The sequence below is a fragment of the Dysidea avara genome, chromosome 1 (assembly GCF_963678975.1).
Source record: "Dysidea avara chromosome 1, odDysAvar1.4, whole genome shotgun sequence".
In the NCBI taxonomy this organism is placed as follows: Eukaryota; Metazoa; Porifera; class Demospongiae; order Dictyoceratida; family Dysideidae; genus Dysidea; species Dysidea avara.
In genome coordinates, this window is record NC_089272.1 from 59,260,897 (window position 1) to 59,277,419 (window position 16,523).

Sequence of the window (16,523 nt, forward strand, 5' to 3'; positions counted from 1 at the left end):
CTGCAAGAATGAAGCTGTGTCTAATGCAATCCTCAAGTGGGTGAAAAAGATCATCAACATTAGGTATAGTACGAGCAATGAATAACCATTTACTGACTAGTCCATGCGTAAAGGCAGAGTAAGCCGCATGGGGCTGAGTGATGGCAAAAGATGACAACAACTTTAATTCTCTGATCCAAGTGGTGATTTTATTAGAAACATACTGTGCAACAAAAGCAGTAGATCCAATAGCAGCCCCGAGATGAGGCCGTCCATCTGTGGTTACATTGACACAAGTATTTGCAAAAAGCAATTGAGAATGTTTCAGGTACTGTTCTTTGACAACAAGCCAAGTCTTAGATGCATTAGGAAAATATAGCCAAAATGTGGTCCAAGTAATGAAAGTTGGTCCCACCACAGACACAGACGTGAAACTTCAACTTGCATCATCTGCATAACATGCCTGAGTGACATTGTTAGGTAATCTATGAATAAGAGGTATTGTAGACAAGGCATAAAAAGGCATAGCAAGGGGGTCCCCTTGAGTAGTCCCTTCGTTGGAATTAATAATTTCTTCGCAACTTGTTGAAATCGTTTCGGGTAACGTTGATCTGGATGATTATATCATACTGTATGATTACGTTACCTCTTATTGATTGCATCATGTGTTTCATCATGCATGTATTGCGTTTCATCATACATGCATGTTTTAAAGAAACCTTTCAATATAATGCGAAGAAGCCATTTCGTATCAATATGAATACGTTTAAAATCAATCATGTGATAACAGAAGCCATATCTAATGATTATGATTAGTACCGGCAAAAGCACAAGCGCCGCAAGACGAATTTCGGTGTTGATGTATGCGCTTCTCCTATCTGGAATTCGTAAACAGTCATGTGATAGTTGTCTGCAATGCTGTCATCATTCACCAAATGACGGACTCCGAAGCGGTAGATCCTGAGTCTCTCCCCACGAAAAGGAATCCTACGAAAGTGAGCGATGTATTTGTAATTGTTGTTTGCTACTCGGATAGTCACTGCTGAAGGATATGTGTCACGCGGTGACAGCAGTTTGTGTTTAGTCACCTCCCACCGTGGGGCCGGCTCCACGCTACCCCACTCGAGCTGGCGCATCCCGCAGAGAAACGTAGTTATACTAGCATAGCTACGTACGTTATTAAGATACGTAGTACTTCCCATATAAAGCGATGATGATCAGCCTGCGGTTAATAATAAATAATAAAATAATAATAATGGCCTATGGGACGGTATCCGCAATGACGTTTTCTGACGTCACAAAACAAAATGGCCGTGCTAGTGTGTGGAGTTCATTAAATGCTATCCTACTAGGGACCTGTGAGAAGGCTAAAGCCTGTGAATACAGGGAGTCTGAGACATGTAACTGAAATATTGAAGAATGCAGAATAAAAGTTTGTACAGGAAGTATTGGCCTCATTCTCTCCCTTGTTTTTTCTGCTATTGGAGGTCTGGCTCATGAAGCCACTATCTTTTACAAACATCTGGCTTCTCTTTTGTCCAATAAGTGTGGGGATAGTTACTCGGTTACTCTAGACTGGCTCCATTGCTGTCTTTCCTTTTCTGTGCTGCGTTCTGCTATTGCCTGTATCCGTGGTGCCCGGTCATCATCAGGTCACTTTGACAGAACTCCCCCTTCAATGGATCTGGTTAGGGTGGAGTCACATTTAATGTAATGATTTACTGCTTGAGCTTTAAGTTTTGTTTACTGTACTTGTGTGTTGTAGCTACATACAATTTTATACTTTGTATCATGCAAAAAAAACAGGAAGGTATTGGGGGAGATAGTTTTTCCCTACGATAACTTTTATAAATTTGAAAAAGGGCGAAGGTGAGGCACATAGTATATATTGCAATGCAAATAAGCCTATTTGTATCCAAATTAAAAATTTTTAGTTTGCTTTCCTTGTTAAAACACGCTTTGCATTGTCCATGCATGTGTAATACTTCTTAGTTTATTATCTTGTGGTTCCAAGTGTAGAAAACTATAGACAACATTCATTTAGAATACTGTGTGCTAAAGTCTCTGAAGCCCCCACACTAACTCAGCCATTTGTCAATTATGACATCAAATTTTGTCATTGCGGATATCATCCATTATAGTTGCCAACTATATTATGTGTGGTCACCAAAGACTTGGGAAGCTGTATCCTACACAACCACATAATTATCAGCTATTACATTCAATGAGCATGTCATTAGGGCCAGCCTTAGCATCCTTGAGGCCCTAGGTAAAATGAAATTTAGATGCCCCTCCTTAATTGCAGAAAGCAAATTAATATTACTTATATAGCAAGCTAAGTAGATGGTCATGCAAAATTAATTCTTAGAAGTGCTCACCATACAAAATTCTGCAAAAATTCTCAGTAGCTAAAGCTCTACTTGGAACCATGATGATGGCTATTCCTACACAAGTGTAAAATTCTTTCCTGCGCTTTATCCCATATTATTTATGTTTGGGTTTATGTGTTAAAAATGTTATTTACAAAGCTGGGGCAATTTTGCTATCACACTTCCTTCTATATTGCCATAGTTAATACTGTGATATTACAGAGGATCATTAATCAGATCAAAGTTTGTGTGATCTGATATATTGTGCAGATCAAAGTTGTAGCTAGTTAATACGAGTTGAACACTATTATACTGTGTTGCTAGAACAAGTTCTGTAACAAGGTACAGCTGGTAGAAGACAAGGCAGCTAGGTTCCTGACAATTTTAATTAATCATCTTACAAAAGTAATATTATTTCATTACCAACTATTTAATACTTAAAAACGAAAGACTACTCTATTAGAGAGTAGCTTATCTAGCTAATGAAATCCATACAAGTGCAAATTATATTCATATGGTTATAAGTGTCATTTAGTCTGGACTATGTCCCACTATTATCTTAAACAAGATTCATAGTTGCAATGAATTCATTAGCCCACATGGTACCACTAATAATACTCTAAATGTCAAAGCCTGCAATTATTCTTTGAAGGATTGCTGTGCGCTGTAACAAAAATAAATCTAAAAATGGGTGACTGCTTTATTAGAGTAACTCAAAATAATTGTGCTCATATCAGTAGCAGTTATACACTTACAATAACTTTTTTTGCCTTGACGTATTGAGTGGTTAGATGGCTGTTTATCTAGCTAATGGAATCCCTACAATTGTAAACTATATTCACACCGCTACTGGTGACACGTCTGACACGCTTGACTTCTATAATGTGATTCATTATTAAAGGAAGTTTATTAGTCCCTATGATGTATATAGCGCTGTACTAAGTGTTTCTGCTTAAAAGTAGTCTTGAAAATGCTCTGTATAGTACCAAATCCATAATGACTGTATTCACTGACTCTAATAGAGCATTCACCAAATTCGCAAAATTGTTATGTTATGTTACTATTATGACGCACTGTAATACAGTATGTAACTGTAATGCATTGCAAGTAATAAGTAATTTTTAAAAAGTAACAACCCCAACACTGTCCTACACTTGTATTCTTATACACAAAATGGAAATTCCCTACACATTGTCCCTCTTTCTTACAAAATTCAATAGTGTGGGAAAATTTTTTACGAAGTTTCTTAATAATATTATAGTACTACATGTGTACATCAAATAAGTTTGAGAAAAACTTGCTATAACTTAAAATTTTGGCTTTTTATTAATTTTAGTTTGGTATGTACATGCTTTCATAGTCAGGAGCCCCTTTTGCCCTGAGGCATTAGGCAGGCTGCCTACTCAGCCTAATTGTAAGGCTGGCTTTGCATAAGCCAGAAAAAAATCTCATTTATTAACTACACTCAGTTTGTAACAAGTCATAATGACATTACACCAGCTCAACCTTCATAGAGTCTACAGAGTATTTTTTTGAAGAAAAGTACATGTATTATGCAATTTTATGTAACTCTTGTACTATAATCAGCAGGACTTCAATCATAATTTGTCTGGTTGCTTGCTTCAGATGATTCCTCTTAAATGGCTTTCCATACCACTGGTATTCCGTTGCATGTGTAATAAACTGTGTTGTCAGAAGAGACTATACTTGTATTATTTTGGTTGTGTAATACACCTGTAACTGTGTGACAAAGAAGACCACTGGTAACTTATGGTTTAAAACAATACAAGGTGGACCATAATATTATGGCTCATTACTGGCCCATTACTGGCTCATGAAAACAAAGGTTCACATTTACTGGCTCACGTTTGGATGTGGCCCATGAAAATACATCAACCAAAAACCAGCCTTACTTTTCCCTGATGATGATATGGCAGTATTGGTTATAGGTAAAACTAAGCCCAAACAAGCCTTCAGATCGACCCGAAGAGCTTTCAACAAGTTGCTATGAAATTTTAAAAAGTTATGCAATGGAATTTTCTAGACTTACTGACTGAGTAACTGACTGATGCCTTCAGAATAGCTTAACTCTATAATGAACTTAACTCTTAAATTAACTCTGAGCTTAACTCTTAACACTGTTTGAATAATATGCTTATGTACCAGATGACCTTGTGACAATTATTTTTTAATTGACTGTTTAGACCATTTCATGCTAGTGACTGTTACAACACTTAGCACTGCAAAAACAGAATTGATTTCCTTACCTTTTGAGACAATGGAAAGGTAGTGGAAATGTCAGTATTATCATACCTTTTGTCAGGAATGATTAAATTTCCACAACTTTCCTGAAAAGATTCAGCCGAGTTTAAGGGATCTTTCCATATCACTTAAAGGCCAGGAAAGGTCATTATCCAACAGCAAATGTAAGAAAATATCACTACGTTTTATCCTCGTCCCACCCCTATATTTTACAATTTGGTTTTATTTATTAAATGCTATCCCACTAGGGACCAGTGAGAAGGCTAAAGTCTGTGAATACAGGGAGTCAGAAACATGGTTTAAATGTAAAATCAAAAAGGTCATCCATCCATACACAAAGTACACCACAATCAAAGTACAAAATTTCTGTCTTGGGTGTTCATCTGGTACACACAATAAATTCTCCTTGAACTTGACAAAGTTTATCGATGGCAGTCTCCTTGCCTGAACGTTTTCTGTGCACTGTAAATGGAAAGAAATACATGTAATGCTAAAACATTGTACAGTACGATTAAAATACCTGTTAGTATTCCAAACAACGTTCCACTTCTCACATCCTTCTGATCTAATAAAAATATATTACTGTATTATAGTATTACCCTTCAAGAAACTCACAAAGAAATAATTGATCTAGATGCCAAAACAGCTTGTCCTTGGCAGCGATCAATACCTGAACAATAATTCTGTTGAATGCTGAATGGTCCATTGCAGAGGATGCTATTGAAAAGGAGATAAACATGTCAACTACTGCCAACAATAGAAAAAACACCTCACAATACAACAGTACACAATATTTACAGCTGTACAAAGTGATGAACTAAGAATCCTCGAGCTCCTTGTGTTTTGATGGTATGCTGTTGTAGAAGTAAGGTTTCACCTAGCTACCAATATGACCGTCTCTACCTGGTCCATACAATTTCTAAAGTTTTTTTGATTTTCACAGCATTTTCATAAACTGAGTATGAATACATACGTAAGTATAGGACTGCATACAGCAGCACCATTCAAATCAACCTCAATTACCTGCCTCCTTAACATTAGCTAGGAGGGACCCACCTCATTATTGTACCTATTATGCTGTGCTGCACTGCTCAAAAGTTGCCTACTATGCTCAAATTATGCTCAGTATTTATAACTCAGTTCCCATGTTATTCTACTACATTTGTACTTTTATGGGAAAACAGTAAGTTACTGAAGCACAGACTCTAAATCCTAGCTTGTCAAAATACGTCACAAAAAAATCGATATACTCTAATAGAACAGTCAGTTGTCTGATTGTTCTATTAGAGTATTTCGATCTTTTTCTATCATCAAGATACTGCACAGTTAGGTGTGCATATAAATTATCACATTAACCCATTACAAGAAATCCTCACATTTCTTTTATGTCTCTGCTATCTCTTTGCACCATTATATAGTTGAGATTGATTGTGGGATTAAGTTTCTTAGTCCTATTCTCAAAGTTCCTTTTACTGAAATGGAGCTGTTTTTTAATACAGGTGAGTTCTATAGTACTGTTTTGATAAATTCTAGACAGCTGTCTCGGTGTAATCTAACATGCACAAAGTATATTGAGCCAATTTAAAAGTGAGGTTGTATTCATGCGTGCCAGTAATTTTATTCATGAATATAATTTATTTACCATTATTATAGCAAATACCTGGAAGTACTTATAAACAGCGTTAAACCATCATTATCAAGTCACATTTCGATGACCTGTGTCTCGATGTTACATATCATGTGCTAAACAGCTACGTAGCTAGATTGAGCCATTGGTAGTGAAGTGATATTCATGCGTGACTAATTTTATTCATGGTTATAACTTACAGTACTCATGTAGTGAGTACCTGGCAGTATAATAATATGTGACCCGGTCTGCGAAAAGGGCTCTTATAGCCTTTCCAATTGCATATATATGGTAACCCATAACTTGACTGGTGAATATGGTACAAGCCTACAATTTGGTCACTCAACAACCCTAACCTGGCAGTAGCTGTGGGTGTAATTACATGGTGATAGCTTTAGTAGATTAGGAGTTATGGTTAGCCAAACATGGATAATTGGAAAGGCTATAAGAGCCCTTTTTGCAGACTGGGTCACATATTTAACCATCATTATCAATTTGCGTTTCAATGTCTTGTGTCTCTTTGCTCACTGTATAATCCCACAATTGATCTTTTCGTATGCTTGTGATGTTGCACGTATATTTGAACTCTTCGCACAGCCATGCCTTTGTTGTTATTCTTACGTTATTTCCAGTGCCCACTATCAAAATTCACATATCCCAATATAAATACACTCGTGAAGCATGCCAGCAGTTTCTCACCCATGTAGGTGATTAGCCCGCATTTCACTAGGAGAGAAGATGTGTACTAGTCCCTTCAACCGTAGAATCAATAGTTGTATGACGGGCACGTTTGGTGTGGTGACATTGTGGTGAATGTGGTCTCACAATCAACTTTTGCATGCTAGGCTATAAAAAAATTGAGTAAACTATTAAGCATCTTTCCACCAGGTATCATAGCAGTGCAGCTGCTGGCACTTGACATGTACGATGTTGCACAAAACATGTAGCCAGTGCAATGTACTGTATAATGCCTTATAACATGCTTGTGATCTGCAAAACCACAACCAGTGCATTAAAAGTTATAATTTGCTTTGGTCGCTCAATTTATACATGCATGCTTGTTTGTTTATACATGCATGAGCACGTACGTGTGCATTACAATGACTCTATTTAGGAGGAACAGGAAAGTTTATTCAATGCAGTTAGTCATGGTGACCTTACCACTATTCGAAACCTACATTCCAGTGGAATAGATGTGACTGGTGATGTTGATGTTGTAAGCATACAGTGTACTATGTGTATTATACTTATGTGTCTTGTATAGCTCATAATTATGACTTTAATGATGCACTGAAAATATTTGTCAGTTTCTAACTTCTACAGACGAAACTTATAAGGCCAGGCAAACTTGATTACTTGTTTATCATCCACAAAAATTCAGATTTCCATGTGGGCAAGAGGTCATTTTTTCTTTTTTTATTATTAAAGAAAATACTCCAAATCAAGCTGTCTGCTACTATAAAAGAGCTAAAGCCTTTTAAGAACTAGTACCTATGTTTTACCACCATTTCTGAGGTACCTGTACAAGTGATTTTTGCTATTCTGTAAAATGATAGCCAGCCTTCTTAGCATCATTGCTAACAACAATTAATTAAATTAGAGGCAGTGGGGTAAAAGGGATGCAGGCGGGGATGAGAAACAATTAATCAAGTTTGTCTGGCCTATAATATGCTATGATATGATGTACATCATAATCACTAATGTTCATCATCACTTTATTACTGCATATTTATCAGCGACGAACAAAGGCTGGACACGATTATAATTGAAATATCACTAAACTAGGAACTTGAAATACAAGTGTTTCTACAGCATGCAAAAAGCAGTAAATAACATTTTAGTACAGTTACAATCTTAAATTAAATTCTGTATTTTAATTACACTATTGCATTTTATCACTACTATTTATTATTTAGTTCTACTACGGCCACAAGTGCTCTGCCTGATATAAATGCACGAGCCTGAGGGCCGTTAGCACGAAGGCAAGTGTGTTTATACCGGCAGAGCATGAGTGCACGTTGTATAACTGTTATGCACAACTCAGCGGGAGAGTCTCACAAGGCAGCTGCATCTCTTATAAAGGCCAGGTTTCTAACATCAATTGTGGGTGACTGAGCCGAACGTTGTGGTGACATTCCCTCTATAGTACCGCAGCCACCTGAGATATCATGTTGATCAAAGCCGGTATGTTATGGGCTATAGCACTAACCTGAATTCACTGTTTGGCTCTCAATCATTAGTAGTGCTCAGCATACGTGATAAACTCAATTGCCTGTGAATGTTTTCTAGAAGAAAAGCAGCTAAAAAACGGTCAAAGTAAACAAAACCTAACTACTGCTACTAGTCTAATTCTTACTATCTACACTGGCTAAACTCGAATCTAGTAGCAAGACAAAAACTGGTTGCCACAATCGAGTGTAATGGTGAGGATTATTTAGAATAATTATACCGTACAGTGTAATAATTTGACAGGGGAGAATTTTTACGAATTTGCTCATTGTCAAATATTTACGAGGAAAAAGTTTTATGAATGTGCTGACTTCAGTAGTCTAATTAACCAGTCACATGAGCTTTGACGAAGAAAAATTTAACGAATTGCAACAATTCGCCTAATTCGTCAAAATAATTTTATTGACTCATTGTCAAAGATGGACTATGGTTTAATCTAGGCTCGGATGGCATCAGTCTAGTAAGGTTGTAAGTACGTTTATGTATATGTAGGCTAGAGTTTTGGCCACTGTGTTGGCTTTTTTGATTGCCATTAGCTGCTTGACTGACCTTTGATCTGGTGACGTATAGTGACGTTATGGACCCACAATCGACTTTTACATGTTAGGCTATAAAAGAATTCGAGTGAATTGTGAAGCGTCTTTCCACCATTAGATGAGGTGTCATAGCAGTCTCGGCTGCCGGCACTTGTGCAATGCTGCCCAAAACTGCAGCCAGTGTAATATCTGTATATTGCACTATGGTCAGTGCTTTATAACTTATAATGCACTCGTTGCGGTCTGCAAACTGCAACCAGTGCATTATAAGTTATAATGTACTATACAAATTATGGCACTGGCGGCGCCTTTGAACTGCCCATGCAGAGTGGTACATATCATGATATCATGTATCGTGATCATTGTGGCATCACTAGAGTAACTGTACTTTACCAGTATTGGAAGCTAAGTTAGTGTGTTCTGTCTTTCTACAGGGTGAATGGACAGCTCTACATTTTGCAGCAGAAAAAGGCCATTACAATGTGGCCTCAGCTCTTCTCCAGTGGGGAGCTAATGTGGATGCTACTGAAGAGGTGTGTGAAAACAATGTAGTATGCCTTCAGTACGACCCTAAATACTTCCAATAGATTGCTACAAAAATGAATGGAATTTTCTACTGACTAACTGCATGCTTGCCTTCAGACAATTGTAACTCAATAACAGCTAAGGCTACAGGTTTAATTTTTTCACTGTTCGATGTTGCTTCAGCCTGACATACATGTTGCAATACATACAATGCACGTATCATGGACTTACTTTTGTCCTCCTGTGTGTCCCATTTCTTTTTACTGACAGCCCAAGGTGTTAATTCGCAGTGGTGCGATGGCTTCCATAAATTTGTAAACGAGTGATTTCTGTGGTGGCAGGATTGATTACAGAGGCTATTCATTATTTGTATGCTGAGAAATGGGATGAACATAGCTGAAAGTGAAGCAAAATGACCACTTTACTCTTGAGTCAGTAATTGATAGTCGGGGAACACGTTCAGTTGAAAACATTACCTCTGGAACCATCCTTTCTTTCGATACAGCATGTGTGGGTTCACCGGACACAATAATGTTACGAACAAGTAACCAAGTATAATCAAGAATTTTAATTTTGATTAGGAATCATAGAAAAAGTACATCAAACTCGTCTTCAACTTGTTGGGTTTGCTTTTGGTGGACGGTTCTTGGCAGCCTGTATAACCATGCCAGACATCTGTACAGGCCTGTGAACACCAGAGACATGCTGTAAAGGGTTAACAATACTCTGGAAAGAAAAGGAGGGGGATGAACATGTCACATTTGTTTGTTCTGTGAGATTTCAGCTCATTTCCTGTCACTGACAGGCATACAGCAACACTGGTGAAAACCTATCTAAACTAGCATAAAATGCTACAAGGATCACTTTGGCCACCAGATGCTCTTAAAGGTTATGAATTGCTCTACCTTTGGTTAAAAATCCATACATATAGCTGCCAGGTTTTTCTGAATGCACTGATACAGGTAATTTTCCAAAATTTAGTCACATATTAATTATTATGCTTAATAGATCTGTTGATACAATCGTGAAGCATAAGATTAGCCTAATGCCTGCTCTATTAGAATATAATTTGTTGTATTGCATATTCATATGTTTACAATTTTATTTCAGTGAATTTGCTAAAATTGTCTTCCGCAGTGACTTTAATTGTTTTGTTACTTTGTCATCTTTTGTTTTTCCATATGACCTACAGAATATCCTGCATCCTAATCTTAGGATTTAGTGTTCAGTCACAATAGATTTTGTGTATTTAAGTTATACCTATTTGTTTGTTGTCCTTCTGCTGTGGCTGGTATAATGTAATGTTTGTGCATTGTATTTCCACATGATAGTAGTAGATAGTTATTTGTATTTAATACATTAAATTGTGCAGTTACGTGTACATATTTTACTGGTTTAGGACACAAATTCAGATAAACCTGTCTTAGTAGCCACATGTACAGGGTCGCCCAGAGAAATTAAGGGGCCCAGGGCAAAGAGTTAAAGGGGGGCCCCAAGAGCAAGGAGGTTTTCATTCTGAATCACAACTTCACCCAAGCTGTAAGTCGAAGAATTATACTGTGACTGCTCTATTAAAGTATCTAGATCTGACTGGTCTATCGATCTTATTCAAGGGCCCTTCATGGGGCCTGGGGAAAAATGCCCCAGTTGCCCCTCCCCCTGTGGGCGGCCCTGCACTTGTATATAGAGATGCTACCACTACTGTATTTTAAATTCCTAGAGTGAGAAGTTATACACTCTTTCATCTTTCTAAAGCAGCCACTTGTTTGTTAAGGCTAAGATATATTGGCCTGAAGGTGACTAGCTTAGACAGGCTTCACTGTACAGGACGAGGGAGTATTTTAATGAATAGGAGAGTTTTGATGAGTATTTTGATGAATAGTAATGCTAATTATAAGATTTGTCGAAAGATTCCCCTAAAAAACTATTATGCTTTACAATAGCATAACAATAATTATTGTTATATATATATATATATATTTATACAGTATGATTTGAGGACGCCACTACACTACGCTGCTAGGTATGGACACACTGATATTTTTAATCTACTGGTAGCTAATGGTGCAGATATTAACAAGCAGGATAAGGTGAGCTAGTGTAATTGTCTGTGGATAAAGTAACCAACTGGTCTAGGATTTTTTAATAATGTACATTTTAATTACCAGAGTTTTAGTAACATGTTTCTGGCTTCCTGCTATACACAGGTTTTCAGTAGCTTTTCTTGTGGGTCCCTAATGAAATAGTGACTAATACATGAATGACCAAAGACACATGGGAGGTAAATGTTGTGCAACTACTGGTCAAATGCATGCAGAGGAAATTCTAGATCTCAGGCTATGTGGCTTCTCAAGCACTTACCTAGATTGCAAGCTGTCTGTCAATCAACTCACCGCCAGGCCAGGTCTGGAAAAGTTTGTGCATTCAAAGAGTTTCTGACTCCCTGTTACACAGGGAGTTTCTGATTCCTTGTTACACAGATGTTCAGTATAGCCTTCTTTGCAGATCCCTAGTAGGATAGTGACCAATAATTGTGGTAATCAAAACACATGGTAGTATGTTGTACAGCCTAAGAAGTCGGCATGTCACACCAGTGTTGTATTGACAGGAAGAACAATAACAAAAATTTTACACACGTGCTGCCTTTATGAAACCAGATGACTATATCACTAGATACGTATCCTGTAGAAAGTTACCATGTAGAGGACTGTAGGTCACTCTGTAGAATGGTTAGCTACATTACAAGTCACCCTGTAGAGTCTAGACAGTTCAGCTAAACCAAGTCACCTGTAAAAAAATCAGCTATGCAAGAGAATTCAGCTACATTACAAATCACCCTAAATAGCTCAGCTACAGTAAGCTACAAGTCACCCTGTAGAAAGTTCAGCTATGCTATAAGTCACCAAATAGAGAGTTTACAAGTCACATTGTAAATTATTCAACTAAACTGCAAGTCACCTTGTAGAGACTTTAGCTAAGTTACAAGTCATCAAACTTGGAGAAGGCAACACAAATTCACCTAAATTGTTGTTATTAAATACTCGCCATTAAACTACCACCACAGCACTATACAAGAACATTTCCATTATAATTCAACATGATGACATACATTTACTGTAGTGAATTGTATGTTACATCATAATGTGCATTATTAAATTGCTGTACATGTATAGAATGGGAAGACTCCTCTGGTAATGGCAGCAAACTATAATAAGCAGCACCACTCAACAAAAGAAGTGGAAGTGAACTCCAAACAATATGACCAGGTATAGTTGTAACAGATGATTTATTATATTATGTAATTTTTTTTTCTGCATGTGCTCTGTGTCCCCTTGAATCCTTAATCGATTATTGACCATGCTTGATAAATGTGACTGGATCTGTGAAAACAGGGCATGCATGCAGATACACAAATTTGCCAGCTTTAATGTTTTGTGCCATTATGCGATGACCATGCACGTTGCAGCTTGATTAATTGGATTTATAATACAAGTTGCAGAATACTAATTCCATGTATAAAGAAACAGCATGATATCTTGTGTGACGGGATGTAGTCTGTGCCCTCGCTACCAATGTTCACAGGCCAATCACAAATATCAAACTGTACGGTAGTACTGCTTAAGTAAGGATCCACAAAAAATGACATGCACTACCTAAAATTCTGCCTTTAAAAATCATCCTAAAAACATCTTGCACAGCAAAAATCACCTTTACGGAATAATAGTAGTAGTCTATCTAACATCAAATATAACACAAGAAAACTTACAGGTGGCCAGATATAGAATTCTTTTACAAATCACCGAAATCACTGATACCAGAATTTTCATCTGCTTGCCTGCCTTCCTGTTGCCTGACCACAGTCGCAAGGTTGTAGACCAAATGAACCAGTGCACGGCCACCGTTTTATGTTTATGCCATAATAACAAACTCACCAGTGGGATGTGCCTTTTGGGGTTCTGACAAGTGTGTGCCCTGTATACGCTTTGTCTTTCTTTTATCTTCAATCAGGCTTGTCTTTATTCTTCTTCATGCTGTGTAACTACGTATATTGAGGTGCTAATTTTTCCTATCAACACTTACCTTGAGCAGCATATTTATATGCCGCAAACTTATTTAAGCACTTATGCTTGTTAGATACCCGTAACTACATGTTTAATGAATACCACACCTATTAACATGATGTTGGTTGATTAATAATGATTGAGCACCGAGACCATGCCTCTTAACAATCTGTTTACTCAATCACAATGATCTTCCTCGTTATTATTGATCTAGCTGTATTCATAATGCTAGCACAATGAAAATATGAAAATAATAGTGACAGGCTTACTGAAGATACTCTAATACAGCAGTCACCTTAATAACACAGCTACATACATGTGTATAGCTGTATGCTATAGCAAGAAACCAACAAGCTAGTGTATTAAAAATTATTAATTTTAGGGATCCAAGCAACAAAAAGTAGTGAAAAATAGAAAATCCCTACTTTGGCAATGAACAAAATGATTGTTATAACATTCCAATGTAGCAATTTTCCCACCAAGCTATGCTGTAATACCATCATTCATCTCTTGTTTTACTACTTTTTACCGTTTACTTCATTTTAAAATTAATATTTTTTAATATATATATATTATATTTCATTACAGTATGTTGTTGTTTTATAGCATCCAGTGAGTTTATGTGACAAATATTGCTTTCCTAAAATTGCAAGTTTTGGGATAAATAGATCTCTCATGATGCACTAATTGACAACTGATATTGCAATGTATAACATAGTTGCATGTAAATGAAATTGGGTAACGTAGTAATACATATGCATATTTTCATTACAAATTTAGAATCTGTTTTATTTGTAACACATGCATGCATGCCAAATTAGCTAACTTTAAATTCATTGTTTTCAGTATCCAAAATCCATTTACATCATTAAAAAATTTTTTTTAAAAACTATTTTACAGGTTAAAGAAGAACAAGATGAAGAACCACCCTGTAAGAAACCTCGCCTTCACAAGGTACAGATTTATTATACATACATAGTTAAATATGATGTACATACTGGCATTTGCTTAGTAATAGAATTACTTTCATGATTAAAATTTCATGAAATAATATAATCAAATGGTACAGTAGTACTGTAAGTAAAGATTCTCCCCTAAAATGAACAGTGCCCACCAAATGTACAACAACCTATATAGAAATGTTATATGTAACAAAAATCTCCTTGTGGAATAGTTAGTGCATCAAACATCAAATCTTGTATTTAAAAACAGAAAACATGTACAGAGAGGTCTTAATACTGATTTTTAAAAGGTTGCAAAATCCGATTTTTAGTCAGTCTGCCTGCTTGCCTTCTTGTCCCTGCCTGTCTACTTGCCTGCCAGCCCGCTTTCCTGCCCACCCACCCACCCACCTGCCTGCCTACCTCACCACAGTTGCAAGGCTAGCAGCCAAACTAATCAGCACATGGCCACCTTTTCACACCACAATAGTGAACTCATCTGTGACATGTGCTTTTCTGGCTCGAAAGAGTGTCTGCCTTCTGTGCTTTCCATTACTTTGATCTTTAATTATTATGTATATGGTTGTCTTCTAATAAATCATATCAAATTGTTAACATCCTGCATCGACACTTTTCTTAGAGAAGCATATGTAACCGGATCTGCGAAAACAGGACATAATTGCATTTTTTTGAATTCCTGTTTATTAAATATTTATAATCTGCTTAGCCAAGTGTACCCACTGTCAAAGTTTCAGTTTTATATGCCAATAACTTTGGGAGTTACAGCCCTACAAAGTAGCAACAACAGAAAAATCTATTTGTACAGCAAGCTAGTATAGGGAAAATAAATAATAGGCGCTTACAAAAACAGTTGTAACTTACCAACGGATTGAGGTATGGAGCTAAAACTTTCACCATCGTGTTCGCCATGAACAGAGGAATCAATTACGTGGTACGTGTTTCCTTTACTCGCCCTTCTTTACTGCATACAAAGGCGAAACTCATGAAGGAAAATCAATCACCTACGATCGCTTCAACATGACATAAACAAATGCTCATAACGTATGTACATATCCTTGGGTCTACTGCAACAAAATAGCAATTTTCCAACTCCTCTTGAGCAGGCGAATAAGATGATATCTATGTAGATTTTTATTGTTAGTCCCTTCCTTCATTAAGAAAGAGGGGTTAAAAAATTTACGTATTTTTTCAATGATACACAATTATTTCACCCAATGTATTCAATGCTTTATACTGTAAATTTAGGCTTGTGTGATTATGTCCCTTTTTCACAAATCTGGTCACATATGTAAATACCACAAAACTATTTGAAGCACTATTATATAGTATTATATAATGTAAGGAGAAGCTGCTGCAATTATAAACAATTGCATGGTGCGACCCTACTCTTAAACAATCAGAACACACTCCCATGCTGCTAACAATCATAGGGTGGCTACCACAACCATTAATGATCTAGCTGTAATGAACTGCAGTTCTGCTGCAGAGGAAAAAAAAGGCAACCGTGTCCCTTAACCTGTTGTGTAGCTCACTTGAGATAGTTATAGCATGATTGAGTTACTGTAATAAAGCAGTCACAGCCACATGTGTATATCATAGTTATGCTATGTATATGGCAAAAAAGTTAACAAACTAAAATGCAATAAGATTATTAATTTAGATATGAAGTAGGGTTCTAGCAATAAAACGTAAGTGATAATATAAATAATGGTAGTTAATAAAACATAGCTTAAAATCCCTATAATTTTGGTATTGAACTGATGGTGGTAACATGTCAATGTAGAGATCAATTGTCCCACATAGCTACATGCAGAGGTGTAGCCAGGATTTTCTTGAAGGAGGTTTGGATTTGGAGTGGCAGGTCTTTAGGGGAAGGCCTGGGTGCTTCCCCCTAGACCATATTTGAACGAAAATGATGTATACACAAAACATGCCCTTAGGCAGTAACATTAAAAGGTGCTGTTTGTGCATCT

General features: G+C 36.8%; 1 protein-coding gene across 3 annotated transcripts in view; it reads left to right on the top strand.

Annotated features, from left to right (window-relative positions):
• Positions 1–748: 748 nt before the first annotated feature.
• The window catches only part of LOC136238136 (uncharacterized), a 35,515-nt gene continuing 19,740 nt past the window's right edge, over positions 749–16,523 (top strand). For 2 of the 3 annotated variants that reach the window (XM_066028483.1, XM_066028493.1), the window contains exons 1-6: positions 749–974; positions 7,352–7,453; positions 9,437–9,535; positions 11,516–11,617; positions 12,701–12,793; positions 14,489–14,542. In XM_066028483.1, coding sequence (XP_065884555.1) covers positions 843–974; positions 7,352–7,453; positions 9,437–9,535; positions 11,516–11,617; positions 12,701–12,793; positions 14,489–14,542 — 582 coding nt within the window. In that variant the 5' untranslated portion in view covers positions 749–842. The remainder of the gene's footprint in view (positions 975–7,351; positions 7,454–9,436; positions 9,536–11,515; positions 11,618–12,700; positions 12,794–14,488; positions 14,543–16,523) is intronic. The other variant, XM_066028486.1, reaches the window with a different exon arrangement.